The 27,187-nt window shown below is 35.7% G+C and overlaps 2 protein-coding genes and 2 long non-coding RNA genes across 5 annotated transcripts; 1 reads left to right on the forward strand and 3 right to left on the reverse strand.

The window, feature by feature from the left end:
- Positions 1-739: 739 nt before the first annotated feature.
- Positions 740-7,507, reverse strand: LOC114239359 (uncharacterized). Its single transcript, XM_028169522.2, has 6 exons — positions 7,186-7,507; positions 6,211-6,434; positions 5,476-5,608; positions 4,300-4,487; positions 3,422-3,538; positions 740-1,876 (listed from the first exon to the last, which is right to left on the reverse strand). The coding sequence occupies exons 1-6, from the start codon at positions 7,399-7,401 to the stop codon at positions 1,684-1,686; spliced, it is 1,071 nt and encodes a 356-aa protein (XP_028025323.2). The 5' UTR covers positions 7,402-7,507; the 3' UTR covers positions 740-1,683.
- Positions 7,508-8,311: 804 nt separating this feature from the next.
- Positions 8,312-25,626, reverse strand: LOC114239484 (cathepsin O-like). Its single transcript, XM_089739638.1, has 6 exons — positions 25,137-25,626; positions 24,668-25,005; positions 13,512-13,644; positions 12,711-12,904; positions 11,224-11,343; positions 8,312-10,128 (listed from the first exon to the last, which is right to left on the reverse strand). Exons 1-6 carry the CDS (start codon positions 25,326-25,328, stop codon positions 9,942-9,944), a joined length of 1,164 nt encoding a protein of 387 aa, XP_089595764.1. The 5' UTR covers positions 25,329-25,626; the 3' UTR covers positions 8,312-9,941.
- On the forward strand, positions 14,348-15,730 carry LOC149499587 (uncharacterized). Of its 2 annotated transcripts, XR_016325679.1 has the most exons (3): positions 14,782-14,892; positions 14,976-15,223; positions 15,328-15,730. It is a non-coding gene; the product is annotated as an uncharacterized LOC149499587 (long non-coding RNA). The 2 variants fall into 2 exon arrangements; XR_016325678.1 differs by having other exon boundaries at positions 14,348-15,223.
- LOC149499588 (uncharacterized) lies at positions 15,728-17,406 on the reverse strand. Its single transcript, XR_016325680.1, has 3 exons — positions 16,756-17,406; positions 16,362-16,513; positions 15,728-16,005 (listed from the first exon to the last, which is right to left on the reverse strand). It is a non-coding gene; the product is annotated as an uncharacterized LOC149499588 (long non-coding RNA).
- Positions 25,627-27,187: the final 1,561 nt, after the last annotated feature.

Consider the following 27,187-nt stretch of genomic DNA (forward strand, 5'->3'; position numbering starts at 1 on the left):
TGTGTTGTAATGTTTCCGAAGCGAAGCGAGGGCGGGTCGCTAGTGTATTATAATTTATATCGTATTGATACAAATTGAACTTTATTTTGTTTCCACGAGTTCTGCTCATTAAATCTTAAATTTTAATTCTATGTATTTAGTAGGGATGTAATTGTAACATTCTAGAAATTATGACTTTCCTATTTCCTGGTTAGTACGTAGTCAACGAGTTTGCAAGTGACTCCACCTATGCAGGTTTGTATTCATAGTACAAATTTGATTATAGAAATGCATATAAATATTAACTTTTTTTTATTACTATAGACGGTTAGAAGAGTTCTACGCTGCCTAGGATTATGTTGTTACTGAATCCAAGGACGTCCCAAAGTAAGTGATACCATCTTGAAAGATAAGGACGAAGTGTCAATAGCTTTATACATATGTATAATGACTAATCCACCCTTCAATCTGGAAGCTGGCCAGATTGCTTCTATTGCAAGACTGGTTGATTATCAAAACCTAAGAGCAACCTACTTACGCTCAAAAAAGATGGTATCATACAGTGAGAAAACATGGAGGATCTCAGTAAACATACCATATTAAAGTTTCTGTATCTATTTAATAAAATTCGTCCGTACAAAGCTAGAATTCCTGTAAATATGTAGAACAAAAAAAACGTTAAATGTTTATGGTTTTACAATGATTGTAGTTGACCACATTTTATCTTTTGTACTATGTCGTTCAGAAATAAAACAACCCTATCTAATTATAGTGTATGCCTTTATTTACCAATAAATTATTTCAATTATAGTGACGAAAATATACCTACTATAGTTTATTGTTATGGCGATACTGTATTATAAAAGTTAGTTGTTACATTTAAATTTTAATAGTATTAAAAGGGAAATACGAAATCAAAGCATGCATTCAATTACTCTTCGAATATACAGTGACCGACGATAAATATTGCTCATCGACCTTTAGAAAGAAACAATCGGCTAATTTCGGCTTCATAGAGCGCTATCTCTGTCGTACAATGTAACGTTTGCGACAGAGATGCTTTACTACGGAGAGTAGAGGTAAGAAGAACCGTCTCTGTGTGTAAAAAGTGCCCGTTAAAATCTGCTAAATAAGGGTGGCGCTACAGTAGCAACCGGGTAAATATTAAAAAAGGCGCTGAAAGTTTTTAGAATAAAATAGTGAAATAAAAAAGGACGAAAGAACTGTAAGCAAACTACAAAATCACAAAAAGTATTCTATTTAACGCTGATAAGAAAATACAATCGATGTCTCCACGTTTTACCACAGCAATAATTTTAGGTTATATTGACGAAATTAATTTGGACTACGTAAACATGTGAGGTCTTGTATATTACACTGTCACTAACTGCTCTAGTCATTAAATATATTAAATTTCCTAACTCAGCATACTTCAATCAGTTAACAATTGCTCAATTCATATCATGCCCTGTGCCTATGCTAGCGCCATTCTGGAGGATTTTTGAAATGTTATTTAGTGCTGAAAGTGGGACACTTTTTTAAGCTTCTCTCATATGAGACGATTCTCCTTACCTCTACCCTCCATACGCTTTACGAAGCCGAAGTTAGCAGATTTCCCATCAAAAAATTCCAAGATTATAATACTAACTAAATTAAACTAGCTATCTTAATTTCCTGAAGCTAATAATTTTACTTTGACACGTTTTAATAAACTGTCAAAAATGCCACATCATCAGCTAGACCGCAAATGTTGCGGTACATGGCGAGTTTTACGTAGCCCCCGATACCGAAGTCGGCACCGTAAGAATTGCGCACTATATAGTAAGGCACACTGCCCCGCGCGTTGTAGCCGACTATTTGAACGGCGTGATCCAAAGTGGCTCCGTCTTCACTGCGCCTATACACAGAAAACACAATACTGAAATCTATCTTTGTGCTTAATGCGAGTTTTTTAAGTTCTCGTTAGTACCTCTTGTGAGTACGCACGGGTAGGTACCACCACCCCGCCTATTTCTGTCGTGAAGCAGTAATGCGTTTCGGTTTGAAGGATGGGGCAGCCGTTGTAACTATACTGAGACCTTAGAACTTATATCTCAAGGTGGGTGGCGTATTTACGTTGTAGATGTCTATGGGCTCCAGTAACCGCTTAACACCAGGTGGGCTGTGAGCTCGTCCCATCTAAGCAATAAAAAAAAAAGGAGCGCTGCTTCAACTCCATCCAAATTTGAGCTAACTTTTACGCGGACGAGCAGTTAAAAAACTAGCACTTAGTACACTAAAACTAATCAAGCCATAATTTATAAGATGGAATAAAAATTGAAAATGGCAGAATAACGGATACTAAAACAAATCAAATCACACATGGACATCTGTCCCCAAACTAATATACCTGTATTGTGGGAATCAGATAACGAACCTTGCACGGCAATCCTTAATAAGAGACAAAAATCCATAAAATAGTGGAATATTAGCTCTATGGCGAGCTTTCTATCCCTTGAAATAGTCTTAAATATTATGTGTTATCTATGGAAATAGTAAGATTTCAGTCAATTATTGAATGTAAGTGTAATTGATATTTGCGTTTCTTTTCGCACAGGATCTTGTACAGGAGACAAGTTGAAAAAGTGTCCATCTGTAAACAGCATATTTCATTCGAAGACTTCGTGAGTTCGAAGACTCACCGAAATGTCGCTTTTATTTCCTACCTAAGCTGATAGCCTTGAGAGGCTATTTCAGCGTAACCTTGGTTAGTAGGTGAGCTCACAGGGCTCAAACCGGAGTGATGCTAACACTGACCCTAGCAAGAGAAGTGCTTCGCAGAATCTACCACCAGATTGGAAACGCGGCCCACTAAGGAGATCCGGCGAGAAACTCCGTGGGCTGTGTCTATGGGTTCGTTTGCTCGTCGAGCCCTTCGTGCGAATTAACAGTGTAGGAAGTGGAAATGCTTTGAATTTAGCAGTTTTAAACAGAGTGAAGTATGCTGGGTTACAGTGAAGTGTGATAGTACATGGCGCGATTTTTTTAATCTTTCCTCTTGCTACTATGGCGCCACCTTATTTGGCTCCGTTCCGTGTGATGATGCTCCTTACTTCTACCCTCCCTAAAAAACTAGAGTTGCCACGAATAGTGATTTGGCCGAATACCGAATATTCGGCAACGCTATGTCCAGCCATTTGACTATTTCAGTTGCGAGTAAATCACGTCATTTTTCGGTATTCTGTATTCGGGCGAATAGTATCTATTATTCGGCCGAATACCGAATACCAAACATAGTGGCCGAATAGGCCGAATACCGAATAGTAGCCGAATATTCGGTCATGTCTAAATAAAACAATGAAAATTGCGTTTCTTTTCGCACACAAAGAACTAACACTGTCACTGTAACGCGAGCTTCAACTGTAAAGCAGCTTTTAACTTAAGATTTATTAGATACACTTACATACAACCGCGCTGGATGATGCCTCCAAGATAATTTATCCAGGGCTGAGCGTTCACCTTGACTATGACGGGTCCATGGTGGGCTATCACACGACGTAAAATATTTTCATCCATAAAACTGTTTAGCAAGACATCAACGAATTACAATAGAATTGACTAGAAATCGCAAATTTTATAAAGCGTAGTTCACTATTCTGGCTGATACAATTTAAAAATTTACTCTAGTTTTGACGGGTAGCCGTCTTTACATCCCAAGTTTGGCATTACGCCCGCGGGATCCGTGAACTCAAAACCACAACAATCTTATTGACATATTCAGCTGACCCTGCAATCCGTTTCAGGCAGATAATTGTGGTGCACGAGCTCACAGCCCTCCTGGTGTTAAGTGGTTACTGAAGCCCATAGACATCTACAACGTAAATGCGCCACCCTGAGATACCAGTTCTAAGGTCCTAGTATAGTTACAACGGCTGCCCCACCCTTCAAACCGAAACGCATCACTGCTTCACGGCAGAAATAGGCAGGGTGGTGGTACCTAGCCGCGCGGACTCACAAGAGGTCCTACCACCAGTAAAGCATTTTAGAATAAAAACAAAATTTAGCTTCCGGACCACTCCCTTCAATTTTTTTGCGATTTAATGGAAACCTTACCCACTTGGGCTTACGTTTTTTTATTGCTTAGACCAGTGAAGAGTTCACGTCCAACATAACGTCAACTGTCAACAGGAGCCCCGTAGACTTAAGCACCGTAAATGCCGCCATGCGCTTTGAAACATAAACTCTACGAAGTACTACACAGTACAACGATTGCCCGTCCTTAAAATTTGTTGTTGTTTCGCGACAGGAATAGGCAAGACGCTGGTACATTAAGCTCCTTACCTGTAATGCCAGTACTCCTTTATCTTTCTGCCCTTAAATGTACTGGAGTTGCAATTTCCACGACTTATCCCAAGAGGATAGTTATCTTCTGTGGTAACCACGGTATCATTAATACACATTTCATTCAGAGCCTCCTCGACGTGGCCTTTATTACAGCCCTCACAGACACTAACGCAGTCTAGTAATTCCTAAAACAGATATCATTTTTAAATCAGATTTATTTAAAATCTAAATTTTGTTTGGGGCCAGGTATACTGAAAGACCCTCAAAGACTCCGTCTGACGGGCGTCCTTGGTTGAACCGCGCGTCTGGTTGCAGTTTTGACTGCAGTAAACCCCTTACCCGGCCCGGGTTCTGACCTCGGGGTACATCGGAAGCTTAGGCGAGAGTGCAGGGGAGTCGCTTAATGGGTAGTTCCCAAAATTCCATCCTTAAGCCCGCGATCCTCTCCTAACACCTGCGGGCCGTCCAGTCCCACATAACCAAGGCCCCCTAGGCGGCGACATCGAAGAAAGTTGGACCCCCGGCCCAGAAAAAGAAAAAAAAAGGTTTACTGAAAGACCGGTATTCCATATATCGCGATGCCAAGTATTGTGAACCCGCCCACTAGATGAACTTAATCGCAAAAATAATGAAAACTCAATGAATACGGATTGCTTCAAACCAGTTCCTCTTAAAATTTGTGTACGTACGCTTGTAGCAGTAAACTACGTATTATAAATTTATGAATCAGTAAAACTGACTTATTTCCTGAGTAATATATGTAATTTAAAAACAAAAAACAAAAATCTTACGTTACGGACGTTTTTCCCGGTTAGGGTACCCCTCCGCATCGTCTTATAAGGAACTTCGTTCCAAAACCGAACTAACAATTAATATATTCTTATCCTGTTGATCTCTGTCATGATATTAGAGCAAAGTTATAAATTTATGTATTTTCATCGGTAGGTACTTGGTACATATTTTCAAGTTAATTAACATGTACTTCTTCAAATGAGGTTTGCGGAGAGCACTCGGCGGTACGCAACGACTTGCATACCTGACGTTAATGAGCAACTATAACCACTTAACATGACGCGGTACCTATACTCGTCAGCATACTGAGGAAATAAGAAATTATACTAAAATAAAGGCAACCTGTTTTCCTGTCAGCACAAAATGCTTAAATTAGCCAACCTGTATGCTAAGACGTGTGTAATTCATTTTCTGTTTTACAGCCATAGACTCCATGGTTTCAACTATGCTGTATGCCCAACAGCCATTGCAATTTCCTTGATTCAAAACAGGTCCGATCATTCCCTCTTCTCGCCTTAAATAATCATGTTTTGACAAATAAAACTTGATTCCTTTTTTTAAATTATCTCTCTGAATATGATAACCAAAAGACCGTGCAACAAAATCAATTCCTTTCGGAGTACACGATATCATGGCTTAAAATAACAATAGTGGAAACTTTGCTCCATTTTTAATAGAAAATAACCCTTTACCATACTGTTCGTAATAAACTAATTGACACACAATAATTGAAAACACATTAAATGCCTTAAGGAAATGACGTATTTATTTATTGTGTAGGTGGAAAAAATACAATTATATGCCAGTTAACATATTATAGACAATATTATTTCCAACGCCAGTGGTATCAACATTTAAGAAATTTGCATTTCAATAATTATTCTTGCATTCAAAAACAATTGATTTTAACACATGGTATCTTTAAACCAAGTTCAATTCTGAAATTTGATTGAATACTTATTTACAATAGAGTGTATGTTATAGTTCAATTAGATAAATTTTCTTTATAAAATTCTTAAATTGCTACCGTCATTGATGAGCGATTTCAGGACTCAACACTAGTCACTGCATGTACTTCGAAAACTACGAGCCTGCTTCAGATAAGTATATACTCACCAGTCCTTATAGTCCGGTAGGTCTTCCGAAAATAAATTGTCAGTAGCTAAATTCTGGTAAATTTTACCGCTGCAATTGCTATACGTGTTTTTTAAGCGCGGCGCTATTCGAGATTGGGTAATGAACCGTCGACGTAATTCCGCCTGAGATCGATCCGATAATACAGATAGACCATAAACGGCTCCCGTTTCTCGATTCTTTTTCGCGATGTCCACCAAAGCTGCCTGCCGATAATACGAATTTTATTTTAGCCAACGCAATAAAATAGCGGGAAAACATGTTCGTAACTTGGTTCAAAACAATACTAAACGTGACTCACAAGATTACCATAACAACAAATAATATAGAACACAACATGTGACGAAATCAAATATATACGTTACTAATCGCTAAAGAAGTAAATAAGTAGAAAAAATTATATAAACAGCATTTTTTGGTATAAAGGTATTGGTATTTATGTAAAATGCTATGTACATTTTTTTTTATCAAATATGTTATTCAAACGGTAAGAACATGGGACTCTATGTCTCCCCTATAATTATCTCTTAGCGATGAGTCGCTCGTTGTAGGATTTTTATTCAATAATTAACAATTATGTACTAGTAGTACATTAAAAGATCCACTCACGTAATTCCAACGGTAAACTAGACCACAGAAAAACAAAACAAAAAAAATAAAAAACGCTGTCATACGAAGAATGCAACTGTGCGTTTGTAATATAATTGAGACTCAGTATTCGCTGTGCTTAGTGCGAGCTTTTTAACATTCTCGGTAGCGTGAAAGTTAACTCAAATCTGTATGAACTTGGAACGTTTGCCGCTAGGGGCGCCATTTGCATTACACACATACAGTGTAATATTTGAAATTCACTATATTATACACTACTAATTTTATCTATTTAATACAAAATATAGAATCATGTAAAAAATGTATTTGTACTGAAACAATAGAAAAAAGTAAAAAAAATAAACTTACCCTGAAATATTTCAATCGTATTTTGTATTCTGCTTCCGTGTAACTCTTGTTAAATTTCTTTAAATACGCATCGAATACTTTAGACGTGGGAACGTTTTCAAAGTGTTCATTTTGATCGAGTTCCCTCGTAAAAACAACGTTTAATATTAAAACACCACATAGGATCAAAATTAAAAATGACAGGGGCACTACAAATTTTAATGTATTTCTGTTCATTTTATAGTTGCTTATATTTCAACTATAAGTCACTATAATGAACGTAACAGGATAATTTGCAAAATTAATACGACTATACGTGTACAATCATATACCTATGTACATGAAATACATTAAATGAATAGCATAAATGGGGAGGCTTATGTCTAACAGTGAACGTTTGTGGTCTGAAAGAATATATTAAATATTTAATAAAAATGAACAATCATTTCAGTTTTTTTTTCACTTTACATTATTATTATTACTATTAGCGGGAACGTGAGCGGCGAAGATGTTTTTATTTTTATTTTGTTCATTTGGTGTTTCTCCAGATTAGAAAGTGCTAGAATGTGCGTATTTGCATGTTAAGAAAATGTGAAATAATAAAATAAAGCTGCTGGACCTAGCTTCATGATTTCCTGGTCCACTAAAAAATATGTCAGTAAATAACAATCATTATTAGGACTATATTTTATCTCATTTCATTCCAATTGATTAGTCTCAAATTTATGAACTTCATATATTTTTTCATATTTTAATAGAATATAATAATAGGTATATTTTATACACAATATGTAAAACTTGGCTTAAAGGTCTCGTATCCAAGCCATAAAATTATCAACAACAAAAAAGTAGTTGGTCTGAGTGGAGTCGCATAATTGGTTTTGTGTTTGTCTATTAGAAACTGAACTTATTAATATTGTGTTCGTGGTCTACGTGATTTTTCTTGTCTAACGTGTTGTCAGCATATCATTTTGCAAAGAACCGTTAACCATAAACTCCCCCCAATAGAGCAGCATCAAAAAATATAAATAATAAAACATTTACATAATTTTTTATAAATCCATTTATTGAACATTTCTTCATACGGTTTCAATATATGTATAATATGCAAAATATGAACTTGACCTTATTAAAATAAATGAGTAAATGTATATAAAAATTGCTTTATTACACCGCTTATTTACAATCACAGTATTTGGCAAGGTTTTATGACTTTAAATTCGTATTTATGATATATTCTTTTATAAAAGCACTTCAATAACAAATAACAATACAATTAAAAAATATTAATCTAAAATGGTCCCATCTTTAAATTGCCTAACTTAATCCATCAATAAACAATACAGGACAAATCGCCAACGATCATTTGGCCCTAAGCTAGGATTCCCTTTACAGAACCAGACACATACATACATAAATATACAATTATATTTATACATATATAAATTCATTTACATTTTCACTTCAAAGCATTTATGATTAATAAAAGTCCATGTACTTTAATGATCTCAGGTCGCATGAATTATAAAACATGTCAATTTCATTAAAATCTTGGCAAGAAAACGTTAACTAAAAGAGTTCATAATTATTTAATTATTTCGAAAAGTTAAGAATTATTACTCATTTCAATGTGAAATAAAAATTAGCTGCATTTAATGACACTTTAAAACAAATCTTCGCAACAAATTTTAAATATTAAATATGTGTCATGTTAGATTACAACTTATATTATAATGTATCATTATTCATATTATGGCAACACTATACATGGCATAAACAGTTTAGTAAGGTATGATTTGGAAAAACGACTTAACAAATTTTAAAGTAAATTTTACAAAAATAAGCCTTATCAACATATGTTTTTATGTAATGCATAATAGAAATACACTGTGTAATTGATATTACAAATTTTAAACTACTTGAAACTAATTATTAATAATCGAGTCCCGAAAATTTTGGTGATATTTTTTATCAGTAAAAATGTAACAATACAAAAACATCCAGACACGCGGGTTCACGACCTAGTGGTTTGCGGGGAGCTAGCTGCCTCCGTTTCAGTAAGCTGATTGACAAAATCTGAACTTGTTAGACTGGTATTATAGTATTCTAGACTATTCTAGACTAGTATTCTCAACTTGGCAAACTAATTACAATCGTCATGTTAGTACATTCGTATTGGGCTTTGGAAATGAATTACCCTACGCCCCGTGAACATTTGTAAAATATATGTAAAATCAACAAAAAAATCTTAACATTAAAAATACATACATAGATTAGGACGGAGTATTTATTGTCTTAATTTTTAGACTTTAACATTTTAGCTTTTATACTCTGTAATCGATCTGAACGCGGTCCCTAGATCTAGCGATTACGACAAAGATCTTTAAAACATAACAATCACCCATATTCTTAAAACTAACATGGTATTCGAAAATGGTTAACAAAAATAACTAATTGCCCCATTTATATTTAAATCTGCGGTATCTGTTAATAAATGTCAAATATGTCAACGTCAACATACGTCACAACTTATCATAGATCACAATACAGATATCGGCAAATGGAAACACAATTAGCTGGAAGTAGAGCATTCATTTCTCTCCTACGTTAAAACTATTACATAATTTTACAAGTCATGACAGACTTAATTATAGAAAATGAGTATCCTTATTTGCTATAGAGAGAACGACGTTTACAAATTACACCAAAAACTATTAAATTATTACCTAAAAAAATGGTCCCAATTGTTCGAATTCATTTATGTAATGAAACCTATTTTATAGAACGTCTACGGTCGCGACTTCGTTGGCCAGACCACAAATGTTGGTGCCCACGGCCAACATCAGATAGCCACCGTTTCCGTAGTCGGCTCCCCACGAGTTCTTGGCGATGTAGTAAGGCACTTCGGCCGTCAAATCGTAGCCAACAAGTTGGACCGCGTGATTCAAGTCAGCCGGTGCACCGCTGGAAAAGACAAATACGAGATTTGCATTCAGGATAAAAGGTAGCGTGTCTATGTCACTATGCTGTCAATCGTTTCGAAATGAAAGAAGGACAAACAAACACATTTTCACGTTTATAATATTAGTATGGATTTGTGACTTTGGTAGAGTACACGTACTACCTGAGACAACATCAACCAAATCATATACAAATCTAAAGACGAAATGTGAAGCGCCAAGGTTTTGTTATCAGAATAAATAATAACTGGGTATAGAGTAATATTATGGGTAGGTACCACCGGGCTTCGTATTTCTGCCATAAAGCAGCAATTAATTCCCAATTTAAAGGTGGATACAGTTGTTATTTTGTACTGTTGAGACTTCTACCTCATGTCTCACGGTTAGTGTCGGTATTCATGCTGTCAATTGTGTCACTTGTCAGAATAAAGCAAATTTGCTTTTATTGCGAAATATTTGTCATAGAAGGCCACGTACGGGTTGAAGTGTCTACAGGATTTTATCGTGGAGCTACGAGCTGGTATCTATTTCAGTCAGCAATGAAACAACATTAATGGGGAGTCAATACCAAATATTAAACTTTAAGCGATTTTAAATTACGATCGGCTCTATAGATTCTCTGTTATACGAAGTGCTAACAGTGAGACACCTATAGAGCTGTAAAACATTTTTTATTTATTTCTTATTTGGCTGGACCAGCTCACAGCCCACCTGGTGTTAAGTGATTACTGGAGCCCATAGACATCTACAACGTAAATGCGCCACTCACCTTGAGATATAAGTTCTAAGGTCTCAGTATTGTTACAATGGCTGCCCTACCCTTCAAACCGAAACGCATTACTGCTTCACGGCAGTAATAGGCGGGGTGGTGGTACCTACCCGTGCGAAATCACAAGAGGTCCTACCACCAGTTATGTTACTTTTCAGTATTCGATTTCTTGTCAGTTAAATACTTCTTAGCGCCTATCAAAATAACTTTGATAACATACAGACGAGTCTATATAAAACATGATTGTGAAACAAGCGCATATCTAAGCTTCTATTGTTGTCGAGTATTATACCTACAAAAATAGAACGAATTATAATCTGAACTATTAACCTGCAATGATACTGAATGACTCCGCCGAGATAATTCTGCCAAGTTAGGGCGTTGACAGCGACCGTGACCGGGCCGTGTGTGGCCAACGCTTCCAATATCTTCTCCTCTGCACCGACGAAACTGAAATTTACATATACATAATCACATAACTACCAGTATCGATAGTATATCGCGTAAGGCGAAAATGAATTAACAAATTTAGTTTTTTTAAAGTAGAGATAATTTCTTATGGGAGGGTAAAGCGCTTCGTTACGTAACGCGTTACGGCGCCAGTCTCTCTGGCGTCCCTTTCTCGCACGCAGCAGCGGTACTGCGAACGTATGTAACTCCTAACTATTTATATATATATATTTTTTTTTGCAATTTATGTTACAATTTTCCTTACATTATCATTTTAATATACATAAAACTTAAATAATAACCTAAGGTTTTAAGTTAAACAATTCCAATATTAAACGGTTCAACTTAGTTATCACTTTTGTCGGCCGTCTCGAGACGCAGTTTTTTTTAAAGATTTCTTAGAATGTTTTCGTTGATTGGCAGCACTGTGCAACACGATTGATAACTTGGGGACTTTTTTCTTGTTTTATTTTGTCTATTTAGTGTTTTTTCAGGTTTAAATGTGTAATAATGGTGGTTTATTAACTGTTTAACGTCTGTGAAAGTGCACAAATGTGGGAAAATGAAACAAAGCTGCTGAACGTAACTTCTCGAGATTCTCCAAAAAGTCCACTGAGATAATCTCAGTAAATAACCACAATTTTATTGAGATTATATTTCATCCCATATCATCTCATCTCATTTCATTTAGTTGTCATATCATCCCAGTTGATTAACGTCTCAAATTAATCATCTTCATTTAATTTCATATTATCATCTTTCATAAAAATAAGAATATAAATTAAAATAAGACATGACTTAAAGGTCTTAATTACCAGGTCATAATCTATATATATAAAAATGGATTGCTGTTCGTTAGTCTCGCTAAAACTCGAGAACGGCTGGACCGATTTGGCTAATTTTGGTCTTGAATTATTTGTTGAAGTCCAGAGAAGGTTTAAAAGGTTGATAAATATGAAAATGATCGGAATTAAATAAAAATAACAATTTTGTTTACCCTTTGATGTGTTCCCCGTCGGACGGATTCTTTTTGTTTATTTTATGTTTATTTCATACAAAAGTTTAGGTCTTTTATTTATCGATTGAGGCACTACGAAGTCTGCCAGGTCAGCTAGTATCCCATAAAAAAAAATAACTTGGTGCCCTAAAGGTCTAGGATACCAGACCATAAACTCCTAATAAGAAAAAAATGATACCTTGGGCTTCAGTATTTCTCAAAATTACAATTTTGCATCCGAGAATGTGAAATAATGAAACAAACTCGCTGGACGTGATTTATCGGGTTCTTCCAGCAAAAAAAAAAACACTAGAGTCGCTGGAAACTCCCGCTTTTAATGTAATACTATTAAAAATATTATACAACTCACTCGTCACAAGTAAAAGTGGATATTCGCACGCCGGTCGCGTTCTTAGTGGCCTTGCAAGCGCCGCTCATGAGTCGGAGCGGGTAATCTTTCTCGTGCTGTATAGCCGTGTTGGTTATGGTCAACCAGTCTAGTAAAAGACAAATGTCGCCGCCCGCGCATCCGCTGTTGCCTAGACCGGCGCAGTCAATCACTTCCTGCAATACAATCCGTGAACTCTTTTTTTTACCTAGAGACTATTTTAGCTTCTCCTTGACGTGTAGGTGAGCTCACGGGGATCAAACCGGAGTGTTGCTAACACTGGCCCTACCAAGCGCAGTGCTTCGCAAAATCTATCACCGGATCGGAAACGCGACCCACTGAGAAAATCCGGCGAGAAACTCAGTGGTCTGTGCCTATGGGTTAATTTACTTGTCAAGCCCTTCGTCAGAAGCGACGGGTTCGGCGAGGACGGTGACCGGTGCTTGAGGTATCCGTGAACTTGGAAGTATACGTCCTTATAACAGGTGATCGAGAAAGGGGTTGGGTTTTTAGTCAATAAGGGTATGACTCGATTGAACACACCGGCAATGATCACAGCCGAATGATACCCGATCCTTTCTGAAAAAGTTATTACCTTTTTCTTATTGCTTAGATGGGTGGATGAGCTCACAACCCACATGGTGTTCAGTGGTTACTAGACTATCTTGGAAAAAAAAACAAACAAACAAACATCCAACCTTCAAACCGAAACGCAATACTGCTTCACACACACAAAACGCTCAGAAAACTTCCTATCACCAATAATTACGATAATTCAAATACCTGCACACTGAGTGGCATTAGAGTGCCAGTCTTGATGGCTTGCATAGACTCGATAGTGCCAACTGTACTGAACGCCCAGCACGCCCCACATAAACCCTGGTCTCTTACAGGTCCTATAACTCCTTTCGTTCTCCTAAAATTGTAATTCATAATTGGTTCATTTCGTCAATATTAAAAGCAAGTGTAAAGAAAAATTGAGTCAGCAGCAGTACAGCAGTAGAGAACTTGAGTATGACACCTGGCATAGCTAATGTCCATGAGCAATAGTGATTATGTACTTATAATCAAGCAGGCCGTAGAATCGTCTGCCTAATATGGCAAGAATAGTAAAATAAAATAAATATTTCTAGCAATTTAGTTTACAGATGAAAAGTTTTCAACTAAGACAGAGAACACTTTTTTTTTTTCGAAACATAAAAACTGCCTGCTATCTAAATCTTTAAACCTTAAGTAATGCATTACGAGAACCCTAAAGAAGGGTTAGGATACACGTAACATTGATAGCCTTTACAGTGGGATTACATGATAAGTAGATAACAAAAGGTACCCAGCGGAAATAGGATCCATTTCGCTTCTTAGGTAGGCGTATAGCGCGTGCTTCCCTAAAATGGTTATTGATTCTAATCGTTTCAGAATAACTTATTTTTTTTAGTTGGTTTTGTACAATGACATCAGCAAATGAGGTTCTTTAACACATTATGCGCGAAAAAGACAATCTCCTTGTCGATACGATCAAAATAAAGCCTCTGTTGTACGCTTTTATAAGAGAGGCCTACAAAAAGAATATCATCCACCGGGTGTTTTATTCGATAGATCAATCAGAATGTTATTCGGCACTTACGGCCGTTTTCAATAACGTATCTGAGTTTTCGGATAGATAGCTATCTCCGAATATCAGCAAGAGCGTATCTATCCTTAGTTTGCGTTTCACAATCACGGATAAGTGCTATCTCTCTTTAACCAACAGTAGATAGCTTCTTCCCTCCGATTTATCCGAGCCTCTTGATACGTTTCGTTCTACTACATATACGAAACAACATCAGGATCAAGACTTATTTTATTTTATTCTAAATTATAACTATAATTTAACCAGCATATTGTAGACTATCATAAACACATTTGTTTATAACAAAAAGTAATAAAAACATATGTAGATTTTTTTAAATTGGACGTATTGCTATTTTTATCCTAGTCGAAATTATGAAACGAAACGTTTTGACAGTCCGTTTGCCAATAAGCAGTGATCAGTTTCTTTTGTTTGTTTTTCTATATTAGATGACCTACTATATTAGATGATGACTTACCTCCAAAACGCTTTAAAACTTTCGTTTATAATTCTAAGTGTGTAATTAAAGAGCTACAGTGAAATAAAATGAATTCTGTAAGTATCTATGAACTACATTGATAATAATAATTTTACTTTGAAAACTTTGAGTTCAAGTTTAGAAAATATATCTTTTTCAGTCAAGAAAGGCAGCACCCATGACAAAAGATGAGACGATGATTCTAGCAGAACTTGTGGCGGCGAAAAAACATTTCAATAATAAGGCAACAAATGCCACAAACAATAAATTGAAGGAGCAGGCTTGGCAAACCCTTGTAAATGATTTTAATTCGTCGATTCGTCGTTTCCCACGAACTCCATCGCAGCTTCGACTAAAATGGGAAAACTTAAAGAACGCTACGGCAACATAAGAAACAACCTTAGTAAGGTTAGTATAATTAGTTGATTGTTTGTCTCTAATAACACATTGATAAACATGATTTTTTCTTCAGGTTGCCGTAGTATTTGAAATAATTATGCTCTTTGTTACAGGCTGGAGGTGGTAAGGATTGCAGATGAAATTTTGGATAAAGCATGCACATTGTTGTAGGTCACATATAATATTTTTAACACTTTTACAGCCAAGCGGAAACAAGATGGAAGAAAAGAAATGCAAGGCTAGCATAGGGACAATGCATTAGCAGAATATCTAATAGCAAAAAAGAGACTTGACTTGGAAAATAAAGAAAAGGGTAGCAAAAGTTAAGTTAGATTTAGATAATATAAAAAATTAAAAATTACTTAAAAGGAATATTAAATTTCATAAATTAAGTAGGCAATAATAATTTTATGTTAGATAGTTTTTTAAGTATATGTACAAATTCTAAATTAAATATCTTGCATGTACTAACTACCATGTAATTATCATTTTGGAAAATAAAAAATAGTCAAATTATCTTTGGAGTTTATTTTATAAATTATCTTTGGAAGCAATTATTTATAAGTACATAGTTGTATTTCAGATGTAAGTTTTGAAAAATTGTTATGAACAATTATATTATTTTCCTGTAATGTATCTGCGACTGAAATTTCTGATTCTAATTCTTCTAAATTCATACTTCTGACGATATTATGCAGCATGGCAGCTATAATAACAGCTTGCATATTTTCTAGTTTTAATCTACTTTTCAATGATATACAGGGAGTCTTCTTTTACAAACACCAATGCATCTGAAAATTATACATTATTCGCTTAAATTATTTTACAATACAGTATAACAAGCTCTTAACTAAAAAAAAAGATTACCTCTCTATAGTATTTCTTGTTTTAATATGTGATTCATTTTAAATCGTTCCGATTGAGTATGTGGGTTAATTAATCACGTTAAAAGATAGGGTTGTGGCGATAGCCTCTATCGGCAAGCAAATAGCAATTTCCAAGTCCACCTTGTTATCAATGTTCTCTTGATATGTAGATAATTTATTATAATAGTGTCATATTAAATTCATATAAACACCTAAATATATAATATAAATAAATAAAAATATAATAATAATATAAATAAGGTAATATAAATAAGAAATACCTTTTCAATCGGAATGGTTAATTATAGTTGTATCATGAGTAGACCCAGGCCATCAAGCAACAACATTTTGAAACATCAATGATGCATTGCACACAAATTACACATTCAAAATACTCTTTTTCTATTTCTAAATTCCTCTCCTATATTTGAATCTGTAACACAAATATAAAATGTAGAGGTATTAGTGTGTAATAAGAATGAAGGTAAATAGCCTACCAGGTTATTGTATTAGTATATGAATGTCATTTAGGGCACCATGGGAATCCAGCAGTATTATAGAATTCCTGTTGAGTGTGATTTTGTAACACAACAAAAATTAGGTATAATTTTGCTATTGCTATAAACAAATATAAGTTGTAATAACGAGTACTTTTATGGTTAAAATTTATCTTACCTTTTTGACGTTACACTCAAATATGGTCTCATTAAATTAATCAATTCATTCACAACACCTTTGCTCAGAAATCTATAGTCAAATTCGTAATTATTGATCTTCGCCATGTAATTCAGACGATCTTTATTTTCCTAACCATATGATATCGGCCTCACTATCACTATCTGCATCACAATCCATTATCATTTGAAATAATTCCATATCACTATCATCACTGCTACAATATGCCAATATGAAGAGAAACAATTATTAAATTATAGCGATTTACTTTCGAAAGATAAACATGTAACCGGCCGATTTTGACAGATAAGCGAATGCCCATACTAGAGATAGCGCCGCCTACCGGAGAGTTACTTAAAACTCATATTGAAACGGAAGTAAGCACGATTTGTATGAGCGTTCTATCTTTAGCAGGTTATCCGTCCTCCCGACGATGGATAGATAAATCCGATAGGAACTGCTGCCCGTCGATAGGTTATTGGAACGTAAGTAAGGACAAAAATATAGATTTGTCTATCTTTAGTAACCGAAACTAGCGATAGATAGGCTATTGAAAACGGCCGTTAAACATATGCAAATTTTCTCCAAACTATCGTTAGCGTGATTCGGGTTTTTTGATTGGATACTTTTAGATGGCCGATAGAATAAATACCGCCATACTTCCATCACGGAATTTTATTAGCCGATTCGTATACTTTTTTCTAAATATGTTTTATATTTATTTTAAAATAGCGGTATTTATTTACCTAAATATACGCTTAGCTACGACTTTTCGCTTAAATAAACTCCACATTATTTAATTACACCACATATTTACATAGAATTAAAAATATATATAGTACCTATATCAGATATTTTATTAAACCGCATAACGTAAATTTCAACAGAAAGTAAATTAAAAGTAAAATTATAAAATTTCACAATTAGAATTTGATTTGGTCGTATCTGCTTGTATTCTTTTGTGATAGAAGTGACATTCGAAATTTTAATAATGTGAGGACATCGTGATAGTCCAAAGAAACAAGTCTTTAATCGTAAAATAATCACTTCTAATTTATTTTATAGTTTACTCGTATTCGAGAACAGGTTTGGGCGCAGACCGGTTTTTTTATTACATCGACGCGGAAACTGGAGTTCGTGTTCACACTTATATTAGGTACTGTTATAATTTGGTTGTATGTTGTCTATTTCTAACACAAAGAGTGTATTATCAGCCCGCACGGTTACGTAACACCATCCTGCCTATTTCTGTGACAAAGCAACCGTACGGCCCTATTCGAGGGTAGTAGGACAAAATGTATACGTCACAATTGTGAACTTCATTCTTATGTCTCAAGGTGACTTATTACCAAAAATCCATGACCTCGTTCGACTTATGTAACTGTTATAATTTGGTTGTATGTTGTCTATTTCTAACACAAAGCTTGTATTATCAGCCCGCACGGTTATTAGATAACACCACCCTGCCTATTTCTGCGACAAAGCAATCGTACGGTCCTATTGGAAGGTGGTATACATTACAATTGTGAACTTCATCCTCGTGTCTCAAGGTGACTTATCGCTAAAAAGCCAAGATCTCGTTCGTCCACCTATCTAATGTTTTAAAAAGATCTCAAGACCGAGTCTCACTAGGACAATAAAAAGATATATTAATATTTTTTTTTATTGCCCTTGTAGGCAGACGAGCATACGGCCCACCTGATGGTGAGTGGTTACCGTCGCCCATGGACTTCAGCAATGCCAGGGGCAGAGCCAAGCCGCTGCCTACAGTTTAATACTCTCCACAAGCCTCGTTTGAAGAAGGACATGTCATAGCGCTCGGGAAACACCGTGGAGTTATTTAAATCATTTGCATTAATTTAATCTAAATTCTTAAAAGTAAAGCCCTGAGGTTTGTTTACGAGAATTATACCTGTAACTGTTTTAAGGAGCTAAGAAAAGCAATTAATCGGACAAACTAAGTAGGAAATTAGTATTTTAATAATAATTAAACCAATTATTTGAGTTTTGTTGTGTTATATAAAAGTTTTTGAAAAAATCACCCATTGTCTTTTTAAAGTGGATGAAATTCACGTGATCGTTTAAGTTCGGTTTTAATCAGATACATTATTAAATAAACAAGAAAACAAGTTTCGATATCTCTCAAGACTTGTAATATATTCAAATTTCGACAAACGACACCTTGATAGATAACTAAGATACACTTCTGTAATTGTGATATAAAAGTAATAAGCCTGAAATTCGAACGTAGGATCAATTCTCTTAAACATGTTTAACTCAACTCATTGAAATCGTTACCTAATTGAATGCCTTTTACAATTATTAATTTACAACTAATGGTATACGTAGTTTAACTCTGTTGGTATATTGCCTGAAGCCGCCTGGCCCGATGTTTTTTTATTGCCTGTGTAGGCAGACGAGCATACGGCCCACCTGATGGTAAATGGTTACCGTCGCTCATGGACTTCAAAGCGTCGACGGCAGAGCCAAGCCGTAGCCTACCGGTTTGGCATGAACTACTATGATAACAATTACAGAAGTTAGACAAAGTCTACAGGGACCTATTATTCCTCAATGTACATTGTCATGACTGTATTTCGCAGAAACCTTGCGAAAAAAATGCCATTTTATGCCACGTTCTAATATTAGAACGAAGTTCCTTATGGGACGATGCGGAGGGGTACCCTAACCGGAAAAAACGTCCGTAACGTAAGATTTTTATAATGCACACAGTGTGCAACTTAACTTTGTAATAACGTATAAAAAATAACATTTTTTTTTTCATTCACTGACCACGATCTCAGAGCGTTCGTTTGCGCAAAACACTAACGCTTATGCAAACAACCGTGAATGAAGTGTACCACAATAAGTTCGCACGTTACCGACTGAACGCGGGTGTTGCGAAACCTCCAGTTTTATTTTCTTTATACCTCGAATAAAACTTCAAATTAATATTTTTATAAGGAACTTCGTTCCTATCCAGTGTCCCACGACACCACACATCTTTTTGTTTTTAAATTGCTTTTCGGGTAGTGAAGCATGCGAATCATCTTGCTCGGTAGTTACCGAAACGCTTACACGTCAGTCAGTCTGTAATTAGAAGATAAATCGGATACGCCCTGACAACTACGCTGCTGCGATCTTACCACAAGTCTTGAAACTATAGACACAGATTATTGTATAATATGGATAATCATATGATTACCACTATTATGCCTATTTCTGTTACGAGGCAAGAATGCGATTCAGTTTGATTTATAAGATTTGCCGTCATTCCACTACTAGTTAAAGCGACATGTATTTTTTTTTTTTTTTCTACAAGAGAAAATCGCCGGATCCCCACCCGCGCGGCAGGTGGGGTATGTGGGAGTTGAACCTCACTAAAAACGCCTGCCGCTCACAACCGGCGCCCTACCTCGGACCGGGCCGGAGCCCAGTCGAGGCTATTGAAACGGCGGGACAGGGTTGACGCAGAGCACATTACATCCATCCCACCGTCCCACGGACGCCGGACCGGTGACACGACCACCGGTTCCCTCGTTCAGCGGGCCGAGAGCCCGCTTTGATGGCGCCGCGTTACACCTTCCCCCAGAGCGGTCGGGGGAACGCGGTCTACCATCACCCGGCTTCCTACTGCGGGTGAGCGGGCAAAGCACGCCACCCCACGTCTGGGTCTCTCCCGGCACAAAACGGGTGGGACCCCTAGCTCTTAGGGGGCCAGGTCACGGATACGACCCCGGTCCCGACCCCCTGCTCGGCGACGGCGGGTTTCTGCGTAATGAGGAGAGCTTTGCCTCACTCGCCCCGCCGCCTCCTTCTGCGAGATGGTGCACTCGCAGAAGTCGAGCATAGCCTTCCAGGACTCATCGCCGCCAAGCATCGATGCCACGACGCCAGGCAGCGACAAGTCAGGTCCTATCTTTGCGACCAGGACACGGCGCTGCACCTCCCAAGCGGGGCAGACAGCGAGCGTATGCTCCGCCATGTCCAGGTCGTGTCTACAATGGTGACACCTCGTCGTCGGCTCAGCCCCTATCCGGCGCAGGTACTTCCCGAAGCATCCGTGCCCGGTCAGCACCTGCACCAGACGAAAGGTGAGACGTCCTTCGCCACGATTCACCCAGTCATCAAAGACTGGGTAAGCCGCCTCGACGGTCCGTAGCCCCCACGTGGGGTTGGCCAATCGCCTCGACCACGACTCGAGCACGGACCACCGAGAAAAACGACATGTGTGGGTGTAATTTGACTGTATTTATATAGCTAACTCTTGGTCTGTATCTAATTGTGTTGTATGAATATAATTAATCGTATTAATTTTTTTAAATTTGAATTTAATTCCTTTTCTAAAATAGACCAGTATTTTAAGTAAAATATAAAAATAAACTTTATTACTATGTCTCAAGCACTCTCCGCACGCAACACATGTATTATCCGTATTGCGTCGGAGCAATGGAACTTTTACGCTAACATATAACATTATAAAAAAAAAAAATTTAGATATTGTCCAAAAAATATGTCGCATATTACCATCTTATTACCATGCGGGATTCATTTTAAATGAAAGGACTACTACGTTAAAACTGAAAACTTCATATTTTCTTTCCTGCTATTAATCAAGTTTATATCATTAAAACTAGTAACAAATTCAAAATAGACTAAAATAATCAATATTATTATGCCAAAAATATAATTTCGACAAATGATATAAATATAATCATATATAATATAATCGTATCTATAAGAATAATATATAAATATTTTATCTTTCTACCAAGTGTCACACTGTGTTACACATCCACCTAGACATATATGACAACAAACAAATATAAATCATCCTAGTGTAATCTTGATATGTAATTTAAAACCAAATGAGAACTTAGTAATGCCCCTGACTGCAAGGATAACTGGCTAATGAATCCTAAATTAAACACAACAAAATCTAACATATGAATATTATTAAAATATCTTTAAAAAAACAACTTTTACATCATTAAGTGTTGATATGGAGAATAAAAATCACTATGCAAAAGAAGTAGCTAGCATTTGACACTTAAAGTCCCTATAAAAAAAATTACTTACAATTTCAAATTCATTATACTCAAATTTTTATTAATATCATCATCATCATAGCTGATGACTTTCCTCCTAAGGTTCGCCATATTGGCTAGTTATGTACTTCTCTATGTTCAGCAGATTCTCTTAACCTTCAACAGGTTATCAGTCTTTGTGCCAAGCCTACCCTTGCTACACTTTCATGTTTTGTCACCACCAGAGCACTAATAAGTATAAGTTAATTAATGTTTTCTAGATGACTGTCTGATGTTTTTTTACCCAAAGTCTACTTGTTCTGCAACCACTGACATTAAATTACAATGATTTTTTTTTATTATAAGTTACCACAATTTTATGTGGCTCTTATAGGTAGACTGGCAAAAGTGTTATTCATAATAATTTGTCAAACATGTCAGCACTTTAACACACATAGAGATACTGAATTAATTGTTAAAAGACAACATTAAGTATACTTGACGTTCCAGTAGCTATAGTGCATATCTTTTAAAAACACCAATTTCACACATTTTGTTCTGAATTTACAAAATTTCGACAAATACTAAAAAAATGATAAACAGAATCCAACATTTATTTCCTATCTTGAAATACTGAACCTTGAAGTCATTGACTTAGGGCATTGGCATAAAATATAATTGGATAAAAATATCAACAGAAAAACAGTCTTATAGTAACTTCACTTTATCAAATATTAAAAACAGTTATATTTGACCACTTTTTATTTTTATTAATCAATAAATAGTCTATAATTTTCAAAACAGCTAATATGCATAAAATGATGAAAAACAAAAACTGCGAAATGTTTTTTACTGAAGTCTATGAGTACAACTATCAAAAATGAGATTGTTAATTATCTCAGGAATAAAAAAAATCTCAAACAGAAGATCCTTTTGCCTGCATTGAAAGAAGTTTAGTTGTGTGCATAAAGATGGTGATATTGATCGGCCCATACTAGTTCACCAAAATAGTAGAGATTCAAATATAACATATTTATGTTTAGGGCACAGAGGTTTCCCAACATAGGGATCAGAGGGTATAAGCGTAAAACTGATATATTTATTTATTTATTTATTTATCTACACACACAGAAAACAAGACACAGTACAGAGTAATAGGAAAATTATGTACAAAGGCACTGCTTATTTCTTTGAGAAATCTCTTCCAGCAGACCTGCGAGAGGATAATGAGAATAATAATAAAAAGTGATGAGTGTGTGTAGAACAAATAACACATAACTAAAATAACAAATACAACATGAGAATTATAGCACATACACATAGCAAATATTATAAGTAACACAGTAAGACTCGTATATGCGAAGAGTATAGAACCATGATCATTCGGTTGATGAGAGATAAAATTGTTTGACCTTGTATTTAAAAACAGAAACAGACTTGCAAACTCGGATGTCAGCCGGCAACGAATTCCACAGTCTGACCGCGTGCACAGTAAAGGAGTGAGAATAGAAATTGGTTTTGTGGGAAGGGAATAACAAAACAGAACGTTGGTTGGACCTGCAGGGAGCATCAGGAGAACGAATGAAAGAGAATCGCTCACGTAAATATAAGGGAGAAGTGGGCTTATGTAGGATATTGAATAGGAGACATAATATTCGAGTATTCCTACGAAGGCGTATAGGGAGCCATTTAAGTTCTTTGCGAAAATGAGAAACATGATCGAATTTTCTGAGATTGTATATAAAACGGATACATAGATTTTGCATCCTCTCAAGCTTGTTTGAGAGCTCCTCAGTGGCATCCAAGTAGCAGGCATCGACGTAATCAATTATGGGTAGAATGAGAGCTTGGACGAGAGATATTTTTGTATGCTGAGGTAAGAAGCCCTGCAGACATCTCAACGAGTGCAAGGCAAAGTGCACCTTCCTACTAATCTCAGCAACGTGAGAACTCCACGAAAGATGTCAATCTACAATAACACCCAGGTTTTTAACTGAATCGGTTAGAATTATTTGAGTCCCATCCAAATAAATTGGGGGGAGTATAGGATCGCTGAGTCTACTGCGCAATTGTATACCCCCTATAATGATAGCCTGTGATTTTCCCGGATTAATGTGCAGACCGTAGGCTTTTGCCCATTCACTGATAGACTTCAGATCACTGTTCATCGCAGCAATCGCCGATTCAACTTCAGGCTCCGAGAAGTGGCGATATAGCTGGAGATCGTCTGCGTAGAGGTGGAATTTAGAAGATATAAGCCTAGTGACAGAGTTTATAAACACAGAAAACAGAAGAGGAGAAAGAACACCACCTTGGGGAACGCCCGCACTGACGTTCTATAATATAATATAATATTATATTATACATTAAACACTGAAAACTCATATTCAATTTTGAAAAATCTCTGTGATTTGAATGCTATGATGCCTTAAAAGATATTTAATGACTGTAGTGTTTTTTTTAAAACACTATAAATATCAATTAAAATATAATTTCATTTTTAAACATTTCAGGAATGAAAAAAAAAATTGTGACTTAAGTTCAAAGTTCAAATAATTTTTAGCATAAATGTTTCTTTTATTGCCATTATAGGCATGAGGATATTGCCCACTAGATGGTAAACGGTTACCATCACTCATGGACATGAGCAACACCAGGGGTACATGCCAGTCACGCCGAACTACTGTGTACTCTCAACAAACTTTGTTTAAATAAAGACAATAAAGTTACACAATTTAAACCTGAATGTAGAGCTGCATTACTACCGAAATAAGCAGGCTGAATTTACAAAAGCTGATATTTTTATTTATGCTCATAGCATACTTTTATTTTTCAATATTTATTCAGTAGAATTTTCAAGGTTTTACAAATAAATAAAAACTCACCAATCAACTTTCAATGGAAGAGTAGCACGTTTTTTCCTAATTATGACATAAACATTATTGTGAGGTTCATTTGCACATGGCGTTCTATTTCTCTGGTGGCTGCTGTGGGGTGTATCAATATCATCATTTCCAACAGTATTTTCAGGTTTCTGGTCTCTGAACTTGCTCCAACTCTTGCCATACAAATGAGGTGATTTCTTAAGTCTCTCATCTGATAAGTGAATCTCTTTGTATTCGAGCTTGGACATATCCGAGATTCTGGTTAAACCATATCTGGCTCTGTGCTCCTCAGGGCCACGCGCAGCCGCATTTAGTTCTTCAATTTCGCGCACAGATGCCTAAATTTTTCAACAAAAAGCACAGTTAGTGATTGAAGGTATTTCATGTTTCAAGTGTTTTATTAGTTTTTGGTGTGAACCGGCAAGGTGTTACAGAAGTAAAGTAAAAGGATTTTTTCAAAGATACTCACCACAAAGTGTTCAAATCTCACTGCGTATTCGTCGGGTTTATTTTTGTAACTTTTATTATACTTTTGAATATATTCATCAAACATCGGCTTTAACTCTTCTTTGCCTTTTTGATTGGACAACGTAAGAGGAACAGCTACGAATAATAAACAAATCAAAGCAAAACCGAGTACCCAGTTCCACCATTTTTTCATTTTGTAGAATAATTATAATTAACACACGAAATAATGTAAGTTCATTGGCCGAGCTTAGGATCAAAATCTAATTAGTAAAAAATTTGTGGTAATTATTAGAGATTGATTTAAGTTCAACAGTTGTCACAAGTTTCAATATTTGTTTATTAATAATTACTGCACAATACACAGTTTCGTAATTCGCTGCGGACGGAAGGAACTACTGAACTACTGAGAAGTGTATAATCTATGCTACTGAGTAAAAAAACAACTAACAAATAAACAAACTTGGGAGTAGTTGTGAGTTGGGCGCGAAGGTGAACTTTAATTTTTTTAAGGGATTTTATGACCTGGGAACGAAGACCTTTAAGTCATGTCTTATTTTAATTTATATTCTTATTTTTATAAAAAATTATAAAATGGAGAGAAATAAAATGAAGAAAATTAATTTAAGACATTAATCAACTGGGATGAAGTGAAGTAACATGAGATGATATGGGATGGACTTTTTGGAGGATCCCGAGAAGTTACGTCCACCGGTTTTTTTTCATTTTCCCACATTTGTGCACTTTCACAGATATTAAACAGTTAATAAACCACCATTATTACACATTTGAACCTGAATAAACACTAAATAGACAAAATAAAACAAATCACACAACTTCACTCCTCGCGTTCCCGCCAAAAAGTCCTGAACTTTAATTTTAATCATATGCACCATTAGTTAATACACTTAATAATAATATATAATATGCACCATGTAACCGTACCTACTGCTCAAGTGCTCAAATACTAAGTATATTATCTATGATACTGACCCATAAATTTCAACGGACTTTTCATTTTTATAAAAATAGGAATTTAACATAAAATAAGACGACTTAAAGATCTTAGTTACCAGGTAACAAATCACTTCAAAAAATTTCAACTAAGTTTTGGCGGGAACACGAGGAGTGAAGTTGTGTGATTTGTTTTATTTTGTCTATTTAGTGTTCCTTCAGATTTAAATGTGTAATAGCGGTAGTTTATTAACTGTTCAACATCTGTGAAAGTGCACAAATGTGGGAAAATGTAACAAAGCCACTGGACGTAACTTCCCGGGATGCTCCAAAAAGTCCACTGAAAAAATTTCAGTTAATGACCACCATTTTACTGAGATTATATTTCATCCCATATCATCTCACCTCACTTCATTTAATTTCATCCCAGTTGATTAATGTCTTAAGTTAATCATCTTCATTTCACTCCATGTTATCATTTTTCATAAAAATAAGAATATAAATTAAATTAAGACGTGACCTAAAAGTGTTAGTTGCCAGGCCAAAAAAAAAACTTTAAAAAAAATTTACCGTACAATGGGGTAAATAGGGACAAAATCGACCTTCAGATTGAATTTTAAAATAGTTCCAATTAAATAGTCACTGCTCAACCAAAGAAATAAGTTGAGTCTTGAACGTACCTAGGTGATAAAAACCGTTACATTATTTAAATTATTCATTTTAAAGAAATAATCGGTAAAATAATGGCCGTCCCAATTTACCCAGCGTCCGGGGTAAATTGACACGCTTGAGGGTTAAATTGGGATATTTGTAAGGGTTGTCAACTCGCAGTACTGCGATATATAGGTAGGTGCCATATAATAATTTATATGGACCGAAATGATGAATACAATCCATAATTTAAGCACAATACACAACATAGTGTAAATTAAGCTGGTTTCTATTCCGAAGCGATGTGACGTGAATGATAATCAACAATACAATGATCAAAAAAAGTATGTGCATGTTATATTTTAGAAAATTATTATTTAATTTCCTTAAAAATCACAACTCTGAAACAAAATCATAAAATAGAATAAAAAATAGAAAACAAAAGGACTG

Source organism: Bombyx mandarina, chromosome A1, assembly GCF_030267445.1.
Source record: "Bombyx mandarina strain Sakado chromosome A1, ASM3026744v2".
NCBI classification, from domain to species: domain Eukaryota; kingdom Metazoa; phylum Arthropoda; class Insecta; order Lepidoptera; family Bombycidae; genus Bombyx; species Bombyx mandarina.